The following is a 20,267-nucleotide window of genomic DNA, read 5'->3' on the forward strand; positions in this document are numbered from 1 at the left end:
CTAATTACAATTTGGCTAATCTATATTTGCATTTTTCCAATTGCTATTATTGAATATATAGAGGTAATAAATGAATTGTAATTAATGGAAATCTGACCGACTTTGGTTTTTAATGTAAAGATATAGCAAAATCATATTAATATCTGTGGTAAAAAAAGGTGACTTAGAAGAAGCCTACATAACCATAAAGTAAAATGCAACATCCATTTATGGCAAGCTATGTACACTCTAACATTGATTTATTCTACAATAGATGTCGTTCAATTGGTAATATTACTTTTTTGTCTTCTAATGCCTCTTATGGGAAAGTAATATAAAAGAAACTGAAAGTAATCCGATTACGTTACTGAGTTTGGGTAACCCCAAAGTTACTTTACTGATTACAATTTTGGACAGGTAACTAGTAATTGTAGCGGATTACATTTAGAAAGCAGCCTACCCAATCCTGGGTATATATATAAATCTTTGGTTGACATCAAGTAATTTCATAACGGATTAAAAGGTTCTCGGAACGTTTGGAATTTCAATTTGAAAGTCTTCCGGATTTTTGAAAGGGACGGACCCGAAGTGTGTAACAGTGTTTACATTCCGTCACGAAATCGAAGCATTTGTACATTTATCTGTCAAACATTTGTCTTTTATTTAGCTAGTTAGCTAATGCCCTTTAGTACTTGTATCAATGGAAGACATGGAGCATAATAAGGCACCCTCTGTCATCGATCGGTATTACACTCGATGGTATAAAACAGGTAACTTATTAGCGAACTAGACATATTTTAGCTAACGTTACCAGTGTTGACCACTGACACTGGGTGTCGACATGAGACCAACACGTGTGTTTTGGCTTTGGTTATGGTAGCTAGCCTGACAGATTTTGCGATGTATTTTCATAGAATTTGCAGTGGACTAATTTCTTTAAGAACTGGCTGGTCCCAAAAACCCCAAACCCGTATCCCTCCTTGTCCATGGTTGCGGACCACTGGCTTATTTTTTATGAATGAATAAAGTTGTAACGAACGATGTATTCTTCTTTGTGCTTAGATATCAAGGGCAAGGATTGTGAAGACCAGTGCGTTCTCCAGCATTCAAACAGGTAGCTGGCTAAGATCCTACTTAAAATTGTCAATGTGCAGCTCATAAACAAAACTGCAGCTCATCAACGCGTTGCTTTGGGACACAACACTCCCGATGTTGTCCCAAAGCTAATCAACAATTTGCTTTGCTACCTCCACAGACAACATGATTTATTTTCTGTAAATTTAAACATGGCGCTAATGTGTTCCTGTGGATCTCTTTTGACAGAATCTGTGTCATCACCCTGGCAGAGAGTCACCCTATCCTTCAGAACGGGAGGTCAATCAAGAGCATCAACTATCAGATCAGCGCTGGCTGCAGTCGCCTGCATAACAGAGTGTCTGGGAAGTCAAAGAGAGTATGTACCAATGATGTTTATAAATCCTGCTTTGCTGATGCTATGTTTTGGCCATGGAGAGGCTTTGAAGCAATGGGTTGGCCATATTGGCACTCAGAAAAGTAGTCCTCCATATTTCATTAAAATGTTTCAAGGACAAAGTTACATGTAGGCTATTTAATTAATACTTTTTTGTAGTGGGGAGGGTAACATTAGTACCATAAAAAAATAATTTAAAGAATATGTTTTAATATACACTTTAATTTAGCATTTTTTTATGTTTAGCTCACCTACTCTAATATAATTTAAAAGTATGCAATAGAATAAACATGGCGCCCAAAAAAGTGCTGAGCGATTAGTCCATCTTGTTAGTGCTGAGCGAATAGTCCATCTTGAGGTCGGTTCGGTTTCGATTATTTAGGTTGAATGCTGTAACAATACAGAATAAAACAATTAACTAACAATTAACTGCTTATCCCTTATTAACCACAATTTATTCACATTACTTTAAAATATTTAAGTTGTGTATATAAGACTTTTTATTTTATGACATTATTTAATTCCAAGTCATCTCATCTCTATAGAGCTGCTGCCTGACAAAATCACAATTTTAGTAGTTCTTCAAAGGTAATAATGCATACTTTTATGACTGCTGGATACCAACTGTCATTCACTTAGATCATGTGTTTTCAGGTAGAGATACCTTGCGAAGCAACAGCTGCTCTCTATATACCCTCACAATTGCCATTCTTCTCTCCGGGCTGCAGCACACTAACCTAATGTAGCAGGCCGGACAAGTAGATGCACAATGGATTGTGGGTATTGTAGTTAATTACCAAGTTATATGCACTAATATTGGCCTGTTGGAAACTACAACTCCCTATTACATCTCACAGTTCAGGCTGGATCTGATTTATCTCTAGAGTAACTGAAATGTGAGCATTGAGATCACATAAAAAAATTAAAGAAATGGAATTCAAATAATTGAACCTACTTTTCAGTTAATCGCTCAGCACTACTAAAAACATATGTAGACATTAGTAAATGCATTTCTATAGTTAAATCTTTTTTACAATGGTGTGGGAGTGCCAAGATGGAGGTGTGGTGCCATCAAAACAAATCATTGGTATGTACTGCTAAAACTTAAGTGATTTTTGTTGTTGTTAATATAGTCTAGTATATTGTTACATTTTAGTCATTTAGCAGACACTGCAACTTACAGAAGAAATTTGGGTGAAGTGCCTTGAGCAAGGGCACAGACTTTTCACCTAGTCTGCTTCAGGATTTGAACCAGCGACCTTTCGGTTACTGGCCCAAAGCTCTTAACGGCGAGGCTACCTGCCGTAAGGATACTCTGGCGTATTAGGATTATTATTATATTTTACACTACTATTACATATACTATGGTATTGACATCCTTTGATTTTCTGACTTGTGACTGTCAAAGTAACACGTGTCTTCTTCATTTCCAGGGAGGACAGTTCCTCACAGAGTTCGCTCCTTTGTGTAGGATAACATGTACAGATGGTGTGGAGTACACCATTTACAGGTGATTACAACCTTCGCTGCTCTTGTATTAGGATTTTCACCTCTGGAGATAATCTACCCTTTATGGTTAGTGCCATTCACTACTCAGGTCTTTTTAAATTAGCCGGAAATATAATCCTGGTTAATCTTTTCAGCTGCATAAGGGGTCGGCTATTGGAGGTCAATGAGGATATTCTTGAAAGACCAGAACTTTTACTGGGAAAGGTGAGGAACATTTCCATAAGCTTCATACCAGTTAAAACACATTTTTGGTCAATCTAATGTTCACCATTTATATATACCCCATTGAGATGGTAAATCACATTACCATTAACATGGCTAACTGTCCTACCTGTCTTTCATGGGTATTTGACCAGCCTTCCACTGAGGGATACATTGCGGTCATCCTCCCTAAAATAGAGGAGAGCAAGACGGTCACTAATGGTCTCCTTAGCAGAGAGGAGTACGAGAGCGTTGTCTCTAAACGGACCAGAAGCACCCAGCCAGAGCCACAGCCAGAGCCAGAGCCATGCTGAGGAATGTGGTCACAGGGACTCCTCACACTCTCCTCAGCCCAGCTGGAGTGACCTTTCCTGGGGTAGCTCTGTTGGAGGGGGTCCCTCGTCTCAGGCCCAGCCAGACCTAGGTACTTACATCACAGCATAGTGCATACCCCTGTCCAGATATGGACTTATGCCTGTGGTGGATGACAGTGCAGATATCTGGGGTGCTGGAGGTAATGCACTGTGCCTTTTAAGTTCTCTAGCCTCTACCTTACCTGTAGGCAGTCCAGGGCAAATACTGTTTTGTTTGCTTTGATGTAACATGAATAAATTCAGAGCCAGTTAAGTTTTATTAGATACCTTTTTGAAATGTTTTGCTCTTTATTATGATCGTTGATGGAACGTGACATTTATTTTCAAAGGAGGAAGTCTAAGATATTTCCATTATGTCAGTATGTACCAAACAAGCCCACATTTTTGTTCTTTTAGATAAATATGTATTTTTTGTGTACTGTACATACCTTAATAAATGACACAATCAAACCTGTTTTAAGAAAAATAATGTTTATTTAGATTTGTGTTCTGTTTATCAATCATTCAACTTTCAAAAGGATAGATGGTCGAAAAGTACATCTGTTTCTGCACATCTGTGGTTTCTTTACTCAACAGAAGATGACATTAGCTACAGCCATACACAATCAACTCTAAAGCTTTATATGGTTATGCAGTCTTCAAACTAACCATTCAGGTTTAATAGTACCAGAATCGTCACCTCAGTGGCTATAGCTACAGGTAACTGCCAAAATAAAGGAAACGCCAACATAGTGTCTTAGTGGGCCACCACCAGCTGCCAGAACAGCTTCAATTCACCTTGGTATAGATTCTACAAGTGTCTGGAACTCTTTTGGAGGGATGCGACACCAATCTTCCACTAGAAATTCCGTCATTTTGTGTTTTGTTGATGGTGGCGTCGCTCCAGAATCTCCCATAAGTGTTCAATTGGGTTGAGATCTGGTGAATGAGACACACACACCCTTTAAACCCCCTGTGCTCCTTTGAGACCCCTCTTTCAAAGTCACAGATTTCTTCTAGCCATGGTAGCCAAAATACTGGGCAACTGGGCGTTTTTATACATGACCCTAAGCATGATGGGAAGTTAATTACTTTATTAACTCAGGAACCACACCTGTGTGGAGGCACCTGCTTTCAATATACTTTGTATCTGTCATTTACTCAAGTGTTTCCTTTATTTTGGCAGTTACCTGTATATATCTATGCTTCAAGTACCATAATAATACACTGTAATACACAATAGCCCACAAGGCAGTCTTAGCCTGTGTCCCAAATGACACCCTTTTCCAGTGTTTTCCAAACTAGGGGTCACGAGAGAAACTGAAAAAAAGAAAGAAATTGCACTTGGTTCATAGAACAGGGGTCACATCAGTAATCTCCAGCAGCCACTAGATGCAGTTATAATAAGGTTTCTGTTTTCTTCCTACAAATGTGGCTCAGGCTTTTGAATGGTTTAAGCTATAAAATATTATGACCCCATCACTGAAAGATAAGACTCTCAGGAACACCTACAATGCCCACAAGCCACACAGAACTAATTAGAACAGGCACTAAATCAGACCGGAGGAAAAATAACATCATGTTCTTCTCTACACAGAAGATCTTACAAAATGATTGCCTGATAATCTTCTGAACTTCCCAATACCTTTCTGATTCATTTCAGTCACTTCAAACCATACTTTAGATTGAAATACTGTCAAAAGTAATGTCAGACTGATTTGTAATACTGTCATTGCCCCAATTAAAAAAGTAAACAGACATTGATTACATAAATTTTTTCAAAATTCTGACCAAAATGGGGTCGCGGGCCAAAATATTTTGCGAAACCAGGTGCACTACTTTTGAACAGAGACCTATGGGCGCTGGTCAAAAGTAGTGCACTGAATAGGGTGCCATTTGGGACATACCCTTAATTACAAGAAAACTTCATAAGGAACAGCTACAAAACCACAGTTGATTTGACTCATGCGCTAGGCCAGCAATCTTTTAGATGTCTTCTGAAAAATGCATAAAACAGTATACCACAAACACTGAATGTGATTCAATACTCTAAAGACAGTAGAAAGTCAATTGGATAAAATTGTCTCCGCCTCTGCTGAAATGGAGCAATAATATGAGCCTTATGTTTCAGTCTATTAGCAAGCCAAGTGTCATAATACCCTGATTAAACCATCCATGTACTCTCTTATTTGGCATCAAAGTGAGAGCATTGATTTCACTCAGTAATTACTAAACCATGATGGGATTTGGTTGGTGTACAACAGTGAGAGAAACAGCAGAAAGCGGGTCTGCTACCAGGTCTGTTTGGGCTGTCCTGCCAACTCCTCATGACAATGGCCATAGAAGTTGATAAGACAGCCAAAACTGATCTGGGACCAGGCAATCAGAAAGCTGGTTTAACAGCCCAAATCACAGGGATTGATAAAAGGAGATTAAAAGACCTGTCAGGTGATGGCATCATGCACTGGCGATGGATTTCATTACAGCATATATTTTTTATATTTGTTCATACATCTGCTGTATTTGGCTGAGATGTGCTACAGGTAACAGTTACACCACAAAGCGAATGGGCTGATTACACTGACAGAGGCACGTGTGAGTGGGGTGGGTGCACTGCTATTATGTCTGCGTGAGTGAGGTTTCATGTATGTCGCCCCCTGGTGGTCGACAATGGTACGCTCCAACTCTGATAGGTGATACAGGTTAGGGATCAAAGGTCGCTGGACTGGACTACTTGCTCTCCAGGAAGGTGAGGTTGGCCATATGCTGCTCCAGGGATTTGACCCCGAAGCCGTTGCTGTTCTTGCCATTGAGCACGTCGTCTTTGACGGCCGTGGACGACTGCCTGTCCCTACAGCTTTGTGGAGAACCCAGATTGCTTCTCTCTGACTTATACTGGAGACACAGACACAGGATAAGGTAGAGTAATAAAACATTGGAAAATGACCACCATTGATATATTCATCTGTACTTAAAAAAGTGTACTCAAACCCCAGTAAACATTGGTAAGAGGGTGCACTTGAACCACTTGGTAGATGAGCTGATGTCAACTGTGACCTCTCACCTTTCTGACAATCTTGTTACAGACTGGCAGGAGGTAGATCACCACAGTAATGATGGCTCTAGTGTTCTGAATGGAGGAATCCACCTAGAGACAGACAGAGAAAGATTTCAAAAACATGTCAAGGATGGTGGTCTGATAGAATGTAATAATTATGATTACAACATAAAGATACAGATAATGGTAAAACAAATAATATACATGGGAAAGCTGATGTATAGATGCGACACTAGTAAGAATCTAATAATTACCATCTAAGTTGTCTCACTACAGAGTGTTTCTAAACCTCTCACTACAGAGTGTTTCTAAACCTCTCACTACAGAGTGTTTCTAAACCTCTCACTACAGAGTGTTTCTAAACCAACACTACAGAGTGTTTCTAAACCTCTCACTACAGAGTGTTTCTAAACCTCTCACTACAGAGTGTTTCTAAACCTCTCACTACAGAGTGTTTCTACACCTCTCACTACAGAGTGTTTCTAAACCTCTCACTACAGAGTGTTTCTACACCTCTCACTACAGAGTGTTTCTAAACCTCTCACTACAGAGTGTTTCTAAACCTCTCACTACAGAGTGTTTCTAAACCTCTCACTACAGAGTGTTTCTAAACCTCTCACTACAGAGTGTTTCTAAACCTCTCACTACAGAGTGTTTCTAAACCAACACTACAGAGTGTTTCTAAACCAACACTACAGAGTGTTTCTAAACCAACACTACAGAGTGTTTCTAAACCAACACTACAGAGTGTTTCTAAACCAACACTACAGAGTGTTTCTAAACCAACACTAGACACACCAAACACACACAACCTCCATCTCCTGCTCCATTTAAAAATACTTTTCAGCAATGACCTTTGCCTGATTAAAACACCCTTAATTCCCTTGTGACGGACAGAGAGGCCCGATCTGTCTGGCTAATGACAACTTGAGGGGAAAGCCAGTGCCTATCTAACAGATCCACATTAATCAGAGAAGCCCAATGGTTGTGTCCCAAATGGCACCCTATTCCCAACATAATGCACTACGTTTGACCAGAATCCTATGGGTCCTGTTCAAAGCAGTGCACACTATATAGGGAATATGATGCCATTTGGGATGTACACCATGTTATTCTCTATTCTCTCATCCTGATTGTAACCTTTCCCATTAGTACAAGGTGACTCGTGTCAGTTCATCACTGTCCAACAGATTTTAAGAGGTTCATTAAGCGCAATGTCATTATAGGGTTTAATTTTACAATAATGTTTTTATGATTGACCTCTGTCTGTAAAACAGTAACAAATGTTTGCCCAATGCTGCCAATGCTGTATTAAGAATGGGTTGACTGTCTCTTTTCATTGCAGCTCATCAATACTCCTTTGCCGGTTTCTTTTCAGTGCTGGTTTCTCTCACGCTCCCTATAACCATGGCCATGTCTGAATACCCATACTTGCGTTGTAAATATTAGGCATTTTAGTTATGCGAAAGAGTTAGTTTGATAGTATGTGCAATTTAGAACATTTTGTACGCTTTAAATGCCAGGATGTCGTACTGTATTTTGAGACACGTGTCTGACAACAGCTGATAATCAGCTGAGGGGACGCGCTGTACCAAAATGAACGAATGGCGGGAATCAACGCAATTTTTTATTTATTTATTTCACCTTTACCTTCACCTTTTTATTCATTTATTTCACCAGGTAGGCTAGTTGAGAACAAGATCTCATTTACAACTGCGACCTGGCCAAGATAAAGCAAAGCAGGTTGACACATACAACAACACAGAGTTACACATGGAGTAAACAAACATACAATCAAAAATACAGTAGAAAAATCTATATACAGCATGTGCAAATGAGGTAGGATAAGGGGTAAGGCAATAAATGGGCCATGGTGACGAAGTAATTACAATATAGCAATTAAACACTGGAATGGCAGAATGTGCAGAAGATGAATGTGCAAGTAGAGATACTGGGGTGCAAAGGAGCAAGATAAATAAGTAAATAAATACAGTATGGGGATGAGGTAGATTGGATGGGCTATTTACAGATGAGCTATGTACAGGTGCAATGATCTGTGAGCTGCTCTGACAGCTGGTGCTTAAAGCTAGTGAGGGAGTTAAGAGTCTCCAGCTTCAGTGAATTTTGCAGTTCGTTTCAGTCATTGGCAGTAGAGAACTGGAAGGAAAGGTGGCCAAAGGAAGAATTGGCTTTGGGGGTGACAAGTGAGATATACCTGCAGGCGCGCGTGCTACGGGTGGGTGCTGCTATGGTAACCAGTGAGCTGAGATAAGGCGGGGCTTTACCTAGCAGAGACTTATATATGACCTGGAGCCAGTGGGTTTGGCGACGAGTATGAAGTGAGGGCCAGCCAACGAGAACATACAGGTCGCAGTGGTGGGTAGTATAGGGTGCTTTGGTGACAAAACGGATGGCACTGTGATAGACTGCATCCAATTTGTTGAGTATTGTGTTGGAGGCTATTTTGTAAATGACATCGCTGGTCAGTTTTACGAGGGTATGTTTGGCAGCATGAGTGAAGGATGCTTTGTTGCGAAATAGGAAGCCGATTCTAGATTTAATTTTGGATTGGAGATGTTTAATGTGAGTCTGGAAGGAGAGTTTACAGTCTAACCAGACACCTAGGTATTTGTAGTTGTCCACATATTCTAAGTCAGAACCGTCCAGAGTAGTGATGCTGGACGGGCGGGCAGGTGCGGGCAGCGATCAGTTGAAGAGCATGCATTTAGTTTTACTTGCATTTAAGAGCAGTTGGAGGCCACGGAAGGAGAGTTGTATGGCATTGAAGCTCGTCTGGAGGTTAGTTAACACAGTGTCCAAAGAAGGGCCAGAGGTATCCAGAATGGTGTCGTCTGCGTAGAGGTGGATCAAAGAATCACCAGCAGCAAGAGCGACATCATTGATGTATACAGAGAAGAGAGTCGGCCCGAGAATTGAACCCTGTGGCACCCCCATAGAGACTGCCAGAGGTCCAGACAACATTCCCTCCGATTTGACACACTGAACTCTATCAGAGAAGTAGTTGATGAACCAGGCGAGGCAATCATTTGAGAAACCAAGGCTGTTGAGTCTGCCAATAAGAATGTTGTGATTGACAGAGTCGAAAGCCTTAGCCAGGTCGATGAATACGGCTGCACAGTAATGTCTCTTATTGATGGCGGTTATGATATCGTTTAGGACCTTGAGCGTGGCTGAGGTGCACCTATGACCAGCTCTGAAACCAGATTGCATAGCGGAGAAGGTACGGTGGGATTCGAAATGTTCGGTAATCTGTTTGTTAACTTGGCTTTCGAAAGACCTTAGAAATGCAAGGTAGAATAGATATAGGTCTGTAGCAGTTTGGGTCTAGAGTGTCTCCCCCTTTGAAGAGGGGGATGACCGCGGCAGCTTTCCAATCTATGGGAATCTCAGACGATACGAAAGAGAGGTTGAACAGGCTAGTAATAGGGGTTGCAACAATTTCGGCAGATAATTTTAGAAAGAGAGGGTCCAGATTGTCTAGCCCGGTTGATTTGTAGGGGTCCAGATTTTGCAGCTCTTTCAGAACATCAGCTATCTGGATTTGGGTGAAGGAGAAGTGGGGGAGGTTTGGGTGAGTTGCTGTGGGGGGTGGAGGGCTGTTGATCGGGGTAGGGGTAGCCAGGTGGAAAGTTCCCTGAAAAGTTGCATATCACGGGGGCTGTTCGATGCTAATGCAGAACGCCACAGGATGTTTTTGGGCTGGTCAAGGGCAGTCAGGTCTGGAGAGAACCAAGGGCTATATCTGTTCCTGGTTCTACATTTTTTGAATGGGGCATGCTTATTTAAGATGGTGAGGAAGGCACTTTTAAAGAATAACCAGGCATCCTCTACTGACGGGATGAGGTCAATATCCTTCCAGGATACCCGGGCCAGGTCAAATAGAAAGGCCTGCTCACTGAAGTGTTTTAGGGAGCGTTTGACAGTGATTAGGGGTGGTCGTTTGACCGCAGACCAATTACGGATGCAATGAGGCAGTGATTGCTGAGATCTTGGTTGAAAACAGCAGAGGTGTATTTGGAGGGCAAGTTGGTCAGGATGATATCTATGAGGGTGCCTGTGTTTACGGATTTTGGGTTGTACCTGGTGGGTTCATTGATAATTTGTGTGCGATTGAGGGCATCAAGCTTAGATTGAGCATTAGATGATGCATTCTCTGCAGGATGGTCCTTGTATGCTGATATTTGTTGCTTACCTCATTTGTTTTTTACTAAACAGTACGTTCTAAACAGTATGTAGTACAATTAGTATACACAGTCTGCAGTTTAAGTGAGTAGTAGGCAAGCTAGATTTTGGACAATGGTTTATTTCAACATGGTAGAACCATATTTATAGTCATGTGCTCTCCTGGCAATATTTGTATTGTATTCTGTATGACAAATCTAATTAATAAACTAATCCTTTGTGGACTAGTGTAACATAGAACTTAAATAAAAGTGGATTTCATTACAAAAACAAATCCAGTCATTGACAACAACACCATAGTTATGTACAGCTAGTATATCAATAATAATACCTTCTGGAAGGTGGCAGTCTTGCCCTGTACCGGCGTCCTCACTCCCATCTGCAGCTGCTGACATAAGCCCATAAGCTTCTCCATCTCCGACAGCACTGCCACCTTCTCTTCATCCATCAGCTGTTGAACAGGAATCAGGAGAGAAATATTTAGTCAAAACACAAGTCGAAATCTGATGACAAAATAAAGACGTTAAGTTATATGAAAATAAAAGTACAAATGTGATCACCAAAAATGAAATGTAGTTTTAGAAAAATTAAAGTGAAAATGTGATCATAAAATGAAAAAGGGAGCACAGCAAAGGTATAGGAGGTTAGGATGGAGTAGATGTATTCAAATCTAACAGTGCCTAAAGTCTCTCATTTGGGCCAAAAAAAGTGAATGGTATTATCGTACATTAGAATAGATCTCTGTAGTACCATTCACATCCTCTGGTAATAATACTAATAAAAGTGTTTCAATTGAAAACGTTAAGGCTAATTAGCATAAACAACTTGTGCAGCTGCACAAGCCTGCTTCATTCCAGAGTGGTGGGGAATCGATTAGCCAATGTTTGTTTGAAGTAATTAATCAAATGCTGCTGAGCTGAAGTGCTGGATGTGTTGAATATGTATTAGTAGTTTGTGTGTGTATGTGTGTGTGTGCCTGCGTGTGTGTGCATATACACATTTGCCTGCACACGTGTGTGCGTGTGTGTATTAGTGTTTGGGTGCCCTCTCCAGAGAACAGGGTTAGCCAATGCTGATAACCACATTGCCACTTTCCCCAGAGACGGATGGCAGTCATTAATGTCTGTCAGAGGGGGGCATTTAATTAAACTCCAGGACCTGGGCAATTTGGAGAGAGGGAGGCATACTAACTTGTTTCTTTGATTTGAGTACAAAGGAAACTGAAACTGGTTAACAGGATAAATTTCCTGCCCTGTGTATGTGATTTACGGTCATGCAGTAGGCTACCTGGGTGGAGAATCAAATCAAATGTTATTTGTCACGTGCTGAATACAACTGCTGTAGACTTGACTGTGAAATGCTTGTTTACAAGCCCTTCCCAACGATGCAGAGTAACATAAGAGGAAATAGTAACACAAGCAATAAAATAACTTGCAAGAATGGAGGTACACTGAACAAAAATATAAACGCAACATGTGTTGATCCCAAGTTTCATGAGCTGAAATAAAAGATCCCAAAAATGCACAAAAAGCTTATTTCTCTCAAATTGTGTAAAAATGTGTTTACATCCCTGTTAGTGAGCATTTATCCTTTGCCAAGATAATCTATCCACCTGACAGGTGTGGCATATTATAAGCTGATTAAACCTCATGATCATTACACAGATGCACCTTATGCTGGGGATAATAAAAGGCCACTCTAAAATGTGCAGCTTTGTCACACAATGCCACAGATTGCTGCAGTCAGATGCAATTGTCATACTGACTGCAGGAATATCCACCAGAGCTGTTTCCAGATAATTGAATGTTAATTTCTCTACCATAAGCCGCCTCAAATGTCGTTTTAGAGAATTTGGCAGTACATCCAACCGGCCTCACAACCGCAGACCCCGTGTAACCACGCCAGCCCAGGACCTCCACAACTGGCTTCTTCACCTACGGGATCGTCTGAGACCAGCCACCTGAACAGCTGATTAAACTGTGGGTTAGCACAACCAAAGAATTTCTGCACAAACTGTCAGAAACTCTCAGGGAAGCTCATCTGCATGCTCGTTATCCTCACCAGGGTCTTGACCTGACTACAGTTCGGCTCACCTTCGATGGCCAACTAGCCGCTGGAGAAGTGTGCTCTTCATGGATGAATCCCGGTTTCAACTGTACCGGGCAGCGTGTATGGCGTTGTGTGGGCAAGCGGTTTGCTGATGTCAATGTTGTGAACAGAGTGCCCCATGATGGCATGATAATGTGCAGCTTCATGTCACAAGGATCTGTACACAATTCCTGGAAATTGATAATATCCCAGTTCTTCTATGGCCTACATATTCAGACATGTCACCCATTCAGCATGTTTGTGATGCTCTGGATCGATGTGTACGACAACATGTTCCAGTTTCTGCAAATATCCATTCACAGTGCATGGGGAAAATGGTGGTCACAACAGATACAGACTGGTTTTCTGATCCACACCCCTACCTTTTAGGTATCTGGTATCTGTGACCAACATATGCATATCTGTATTCCCAGTCATGTGAAATCCATAGATTTCAATTGACTGATTTTCTTATATGAACTATAACTCAGTAAAATCTCTGAAATTGTTGCATGTTGCATTTATATTTTGGTTCAGTATATACAGGGAGTACCAGATCAATGTGCAGAGGTACGAGGAACTTGAGGTAGATATGTACATAAAGGCAGGGTAAAGTGACTAGGCATCAGGATAGATAATAATAAGGTATTTGAGGTAGATATGTACATAAAGGCAGGGTAAAGTGACTAGGCATCAGGATAGATAATAATAAGGTATTTGAGGTAGATATGTACATAAAGGCAGGGTAAAGTGACTAGGCATCAGGATAGATAATAATAAGATATTTGAGGTAGATATGTACATGAAGGCAGGGTAAAGGGACTATGCATCAGGATAGATAATAATAAGGTATTTGAGGTAGATATGTACATAAAGGCAGGGTAAAGTGACTAGGCATCAGGATAGATAATAATAAGATATTTGAGGTAGATATGTACATGAAGGCAGGGCAAAGGGACTATGCATCAGGATAGATAATAATAAGGTATTTGAGGTAGATATGTACATGAAGGCAGGGAAAAGGGACTATGCATCAGGATAGATAATAATAAGATATTTGAGGTAGATATGTACATGAAGGCAGGGCAAAGGGACTAGGCATCAGGATAGATAATAATAAGGTATTTGAGGTAGATATGTACATGAAGGCAGGGTAAAGTGACTAGGCATCAGGATAGATAATAATAAGATATTTGAGGTAGATATGTACATGAAGGCAGGGCAAAGGGACTAGGCATCAGGATAGATAATAATAAGGTATTTGAGGTTGATGTGTACATGAAGGCAGAATAAAGTCCCTAGGCATCAGGATAGATAATAATAAGATATTTGAGGTAGATATGTACATGAAGGCAGGGCAAAGGGACTAGGCATCAGGATAGATAATAATAAGGTATTTGAGGTAGATATGTACATGAAGGCAGGGTAAAGGGACTAGGCATCAGGATAGATAATAATAAGGTATTAGAGGTAGATATGTACATGAAGGCAGGGTAAAGGGACTAGGCATCAGGATAGATAATAATAGGAGTAAAATAAAGAACAGAGTAGCAGCAGCAAATGACAAGTCTAAAAGTGTGTGTGTAATGTGTAAGAATGTGTGTTTGTGTTGTGTTCGTCCGTATGTAGTGTATGTGAATGTGTGTGGGTTTTGTGTGGGCGTGTCAATGTAGTATGTGTGACTGAGTGTGTATACGGTGCGTAGGGTCAATGCAAGACAGAGTCAGTGCAGTTCGGGTACCATTCATTGACTATTTAGCTGACTGGCTATTTAGCAGTCTTATGGCTTAGTGGTAGAAGCGGTCTCGGAGCCTGTGTGTTTTTTGTGTGGTTGCGTGCGTGCATGTGTACCTGGGTGGAGAAAGTGTGTAGTGAAGAACACAGCTGGAGTCCCTCCTCAGAAAGCACCTGCAGAAAGAGAAGAAAAAGGGAACGAGAAGTTAAAGAGCATGACTCACTTCACTGGCAGAACATTCTGAACACTGGCCTGGCAAATCTATCAGCCAAGTACTGTCAATTACACTCAATGGCTGTATGGTAAGTAGCCGGGAGGATGTGAACAAGACCAGAACACACTGTTGGTTTTCAAATTCAAAAGGTGCATTTCAATCAGCCAATCAGTGAGCAGCCAATTACGATAATTGCAGGTTACATTTTGCTGTGTGAAAAGGTAGAGTTATATAAAGTATAGTTATCTCTCTCTCTCTCTCTCCCTCTCTCTCTCTCTGTGCCTCTCTCTCTCTCTCTGCCTCTCTCTCTGCCTCTCTCTCTGCCACTCTCTCTGCCACTCTCTCTCTGCCACTCTCTCTCTGCCACTCTCTCTCTGCCACTCTCTCTCTGCCACTCTCTCTCTGCCACTCTCTCTCTGCCTCTTTCTCTCTGCCTCTTTCTCTCTGCCACTCTCTCTCTGCCACTCTCTCTCTGCCACTCTCTCTCTGCCTCTCTCTCTCTGCCACTCTCTCTCTGCCACTCTCTCTGCCACTCTCTCTCTGCCACTCTCTCTCTGCCACTCTCTCTCTGCCACTCTCTCTCTGCCACTCTCTCTCTGCCTCTCTCTCTCTGCCTCTCTCTCTCTGCCTCTCCCGCTTCCTCTCTATATTAAGTGCAGGCCGGGGCACTCTGCTCCTCTATTCATCCTCTCGTTACCACAGACAAATTATTGTCTTGCGCCTTTTAATACAGTATTGATTCTGTCTTCTCCCAGGGACGTGGTTGTCCTTAATGGCACCTGGGACAGATTCAATTAAAGCCCTGTACGAAGTAGATGAGGATGAAGAGAGAGGAGAGGGATGAGTGGAGTGGAGGACAGGGGGCATGTACAGTACTTTACCTCAGCCTGATGGAAAAGTTCCGTGGTTGTCTTCAGTAGGCCCTCCCCCCTACACAATCGATACAGGAAATGAACAAAAAATGGAACAGAGTGAATTATATATTACCTGATGATAACAACTGATAAAGCACACTACATGGCCAAAAGTATGTGGATACCTGCTCGTTGAACATCTCATTCCAAAATCATGGGCATTATATGGAGTTGGTCCCCCCCATTGCTGCTATAACAGCCTCCACTCTTCTGGGAAGGCTTTCCACTAGATGTCGGAACATTGTTGCGGGGACTTCCATTCAGCAATAAGAGCATTAGTGAGGTCGGGCACTGATGTTGGGCGATTAGGCCTGGCTCAGGTCGGCGTTCCAATTCATCCCAAAGGTGTTCGATGTAGTTGTGTGCAGGCCAGTCAAGTTCTTCCACACCAATCTCAACAAACCCTTTCTGTATGAACCTCACTTTGTGCACGGGGGCATTGTCATCCATAGCCCGAACCATGACTGCCCCAGACCATTATTCCTCCTCCAACAACACTTAACAGTTGCCACTATGCATTGGGGCAGGTAGCGTTTTCCTGGCATCCGCCAAACCCAGATTCGTCCGTCGAACTTCCAGATGGTGACGTGTCATTCATCACTCCAGAGAACGCGTTTCCACAGCTCCTGAGTCCAATGGCGGTGAGTTTCACACCACTCCAGCCGACGCTTGGCATTGCGTATGGTGATCTTAGGCTTGTATGCGGCTGTTTGGCCATGGAAACCCATTTCATGAAGCTCCCGATGAACAGTTCTTGTGCGACGTTGCTTCCGAGGACAGACGATTTTTACGCGCAACGCACTTCAGCACTCCCGTTCTGTGAGCCGTTGTTGCTCCTAGACGTTGTTGATCCTAGACGTTGTTGCTCCTAGACGTTTCCACTTCACAATAATAGCACTTACAGTTGACCGAGGCAGCTCTAGCAGGGTACATACAGTATTTGACTAACTGACTTGTTGGAATGGTGGCATCCTATGATGCAAAGTTGCCAAGTGCCAAGTGGAAAGCCACTGAGCTCTTCAGTATGGGCCATTCTACGGCCAATGTGTGTCTATGGAGATTGCATGGCTATGTGCTTGATTTTATACACCTGCCTGAACGGTCTGGCTGAAATAGCCAAATCCACATACTTTTGGCCATGTAGTGTATATTGACTATGCACATCATATCAACAAGATTTGTGATGGCATCTGTGTCCTCTACTTCTATATCCATACAGAGGTGGTCAATACCTGGCTGGTGGTCAATACCTGGCTGGTGGTCAATATCTGGCTGGTGGTCAATACCTGACTGGTGGTCAATACCTGGCTGGTGGTCAATACCTGGCTGGTGGTCAATATCTGGCTGGTGGTCAATACCTGGCTGGTGGTCAATACCTGGCTGGTGGTCAATATCTGGCCGGTGGTCAATACCTGGCCGGTGGTCAATACCTGGCTGGTGGTCAATATCTGGCCGGTGGTCAATACCTGGCCGGTGGTCAATACCTGGCCGGTGGTCAACACCTGGCTGGTGGTCAATACCTGACTGGTGGTCAATACTTGGTTGATGGTCAATATCTGGCTGGTGGTCAATACCTGGCCGGTGGTCAACACCTGGCTGGTGGTCAACACCTGGCTGGTCTTCAATACCTGGCTAGTGGTCAATACCTGGCTAGTGGTCAATACCTGGCTGGTGGTCAATACCTGGCTGGTGGTCAATACCTGGCTAGTGGTCAATACCTGGCTGGTGGTCAATACCTGGCTGGTGGTCAATATCTGGCTGGTGGTCAATACCTGGCTGGTGGTCAATACCTGACTGGTGGTCAACACCTGGCTGGTGGTCAACATCTGGCTGGTGGTCAATATCTGGCTGGTGGTCAATACCTGGCTGGTGGTCAATACCTGGCTGGTGGTCAATATCTGGCTGGTGGTCAATACCTGGCTAGTGGTCAATACCTGGCTAGTGGTCAATACCTGGCTGGTGGTCAATACCTGGCTGGTGGTCAATACCTGGCTGGTGGTCAATATCTGGCTGGTGGTCAATACCTGGCTAGTGGTCAATACTTGGTTGATGGTCAATATCTGGCTGGTGGTCAATACCTGGCTGGTGGTCAATACCTGACTGGTGGTCAATACTTGGTTGATGGCCAATACCTGGCTGGTGCAAAGTACCTTGCTGTAAAAGGAGTTGCAATCTTCTGTCACACAAAAGCAACCAGACAGACAGACAGACAGACAGACAGACAGACAGACAGACAGACAGACAGACGGTCTACCTGGTGAACAGGTGCATGGAGTAGGCCATGCTGGACAAGCTCTGGCCCTGGCGGACGATGTCATGCTCCTGGTCCTCCCACTTCTCCACCTCCGTGTCCACGTCTGAAGTCAGAAGACGCAGCTCTAGACCCAACTTGGCTATGGTGCTCTGCTCCTGAAGAAAGAAAGAAAGATAACGGATCCCTTATTTGTTAATAGTTAATAATCCCATCCGAAAGTACTGAACAAAGTAGGACTCAGTTTCCCGATAGTGATGGAACACACAGTACCAGTCAAACGTTTGGACACACCTTCTCATTCCAGGGTTTTTCTTTATTTTGACTATTTTCTCCATTGTAGAATAATAGTGAAGACTTCAAAACCATGAAATAATACATGGAATTATGCAGTAACCCAAAAAATGTTAAACAAATCAAAATATATTTTATATTGGAGATTTTTCAAAGTAGCGACCCTGTGCCTTGACGACAGCTTTGCACACTCTTGGCATTCTCTCAACCAGCTTCATGAGGTAGCCACCTGGAATGCATTTCAGTTAACAGTTGTGCCTTGTGACAAGGTAGGGGTGGTATACAGAAGATAGTCCTATTTGGTAAAAGACCGAGTCCATATTATGGCAAGAACACCTCAAATAAGTAAAGATAAATGACAGTCCATCATTACTTTAAGACATGAAGGTCAGTCAATCTTGAAAATGTCAAAAACATTGAAACTTTTTTCAAGTGCAGTCGCAAAAACCATCACGCATCATGATGAAACTGTCTCTCATGAGGACCGCCACAGGAAAGGAAGACCCAGAGTTACCTCTGCTGCAGAGGATAGGTTCAGATTGCAGCCCAAATAAATGCTTCACAGAGTTCAAGTAACAGACACAGCTCAACCTCAACTGTTCTGAGGAGACTGTGTGAATCAGGCCTTCGTGGTTGAATTGCTGCAAAGAAATCTCTACTAAAGTACACCAATATGAAGAGACTTGCTTGGGCCAAGAAACACGAGCAATGAACATTAGACCGCTGTGTCTTTGTGAGACAGAGTAGGTGAGCGGATGATTTCCGCATTTGTGGTTCCCACCGTGAAGCATGGAGGAGGAGGTGTGATGGTGCTTTGCTGGTGACACTGTCAGTGATGTATTTAGAATTCAAGGCACACTTAACCAGCATGGCTACCACAGCATTCTGCAGCGATACACAATCCCATCTAGTTTGAGCTTAGTGGGTCTATCAGTTGTTTTTCAACAGGACAATGACCCAAAACACACCTCCAGGCAGTGTAAGGGCTATTTGACCAAGGAGAGTGATGGAGTGCTGCATCAGTTGACCTGGCCTCCACAATCACCGACCTCAACCCAATTGAGATAGTTTGGGATGAGTTGAGCCGCAGACTGAAGGATAAGCAGCCAAAAAGTGCTCAGCATATGTGGGAACTTCTTCAAGACTGTTGGAAAAGCATTCCTCATGAAGCTGGTTGAGAGATTCCAAGAGTGTGCAAAGCTGTCATCAAAGCAAAGGGTGGCTCCTTTGAAGAATCTCAAATATAAAATATATTTTGATTTGTATAACACTATCTTGGTTACTACATGATTCCATATGTGTTATTTCATAGTTTTGATGTATTCACTATTATTCTACAATGTAGAAATAGTCAAAATAAAGAAAAAACCTTGAAAGAGTAGGTGTGTTCAAACTTTTGACTGGTACTGTAGGCTTACGAGAGTTTTAACGATGCCTCATTCCTACAACGGCCGAAGATGAAGCATGCGTTTCCCAAAAGGCCACGCAGAGACAACGTTTGGTAAGTGAGTCGTTGATGCATGTGTCGATACTGATAGGATCGAAAGAAAGACAGCGCTGCTCTCAGATCAGCGTTCTCCCTTTCAAATCTTACCTTAATTAATATTAGAATTATTCCACAATACAGACGACGGATCAGCTCCTAAGAGATATTATCACCTACGGCTACAAATATTGAGGCGGCTTATTCTAATGCCTTACCCAATAATAATGCACTAAATCAAGATTTAAAACATCATTGCGCACATGTTGTTACACATTATGAAATATATTGAGGCAAAAATTACAAAGACCAGCGTACAAATAGCTAAATAATAAAACTCAATTGAATGAACAAGAAACTGAATTCAATATGATTAAAATATATAAGTCTATGTAGCCTATACTGTATGTATCTGTTAATACAGTCATCTCGGTTTTCATTTGAAGCATCCTATATCTTTCGCTTGTTTGTAACAATTGCCTAGACTTTGGCAACTTTATATTTGTAGTCACAT

General features: G+C 42.2%; 2 protein-coding genes across 6 annotated transcripts in view; one reads left to right on the top strand and one right to left on the bottom strand.

Moving 5' to 3' along the window:
* Positions 1-547: 547 nt before the first annotated feature.
* On the top strand, positions 548-3,988 carry abitram (actin binding transcription modulator). Its single transcript, XM_055893564.1, has 6 exons — positions 548-749; positions 1,042-1,093; positions 1,303-1,432; positions 2,884-2,960; positions 3,094-3,163; positions 3,316-3,988. The coding sequence occupies exons 1-6, from the start codon at positions 680-682 to the stop codon at positions 3,472-3,474; spliced, it is 558 nt and encodes a 185-aa protein (XP_055749539.1). The 5' UTR covers positions 548-679; the 3' UTR covers positions 3,475-3,988.
* The window catches only part of LOC129830811 (alpha-catulin-like), a 115,265-nt gene continuing 98,986 nt past the window's right edge, over positions 3,989-20,267 (bottom strand). For all 5 annotated transcript variants that reach the window (XM_055893561.1, XM_055893563.1, XM_055893562.1 and 2 more), the window contains exons 14-19: positions 17,980-18,134; positions 15,693-15,741; positions 14,714-14,770; positions 11,106-11,225; positions 6,578-6,661; positions 3,989-6,408 (exon numbers count right to left, since the gene is read on the bottom strand). In XM_055893561.1, the coding sequence (XP_055749536.1) occupies positions 6,244-6,408; positions 6,578-6,661; positions 11,106-11,225; positions 14,714-14,770; positions 15,693-15,741; positions 17,980-18,134 (630 nt within the window). In that variant the 3' untranslated portion in view covers positions 3,989-6,243. The remainder of the gene's footprint in view (positions 6,409-6,577; positions 6,662-11,105; positions 11,226-14,713; positions 14,771-15,692; positions 15,742-17,979; positions 18,135-20,267) is intronic.

Source organism: Salvelinus fontinalis, chromosome 32 (assembly GCF_029448725.1).
Source record: "Salvelinus fontinalis isolate EN_2023a chromosome 32, ASM2944872v1, whole genome shotgun sequence".
NCBI lineage: Eukaryota > Metazoa > Chordata > Actinopteri > Salmoniformes > Salmonidae > Salvelinus > Salvelinus fontinalis.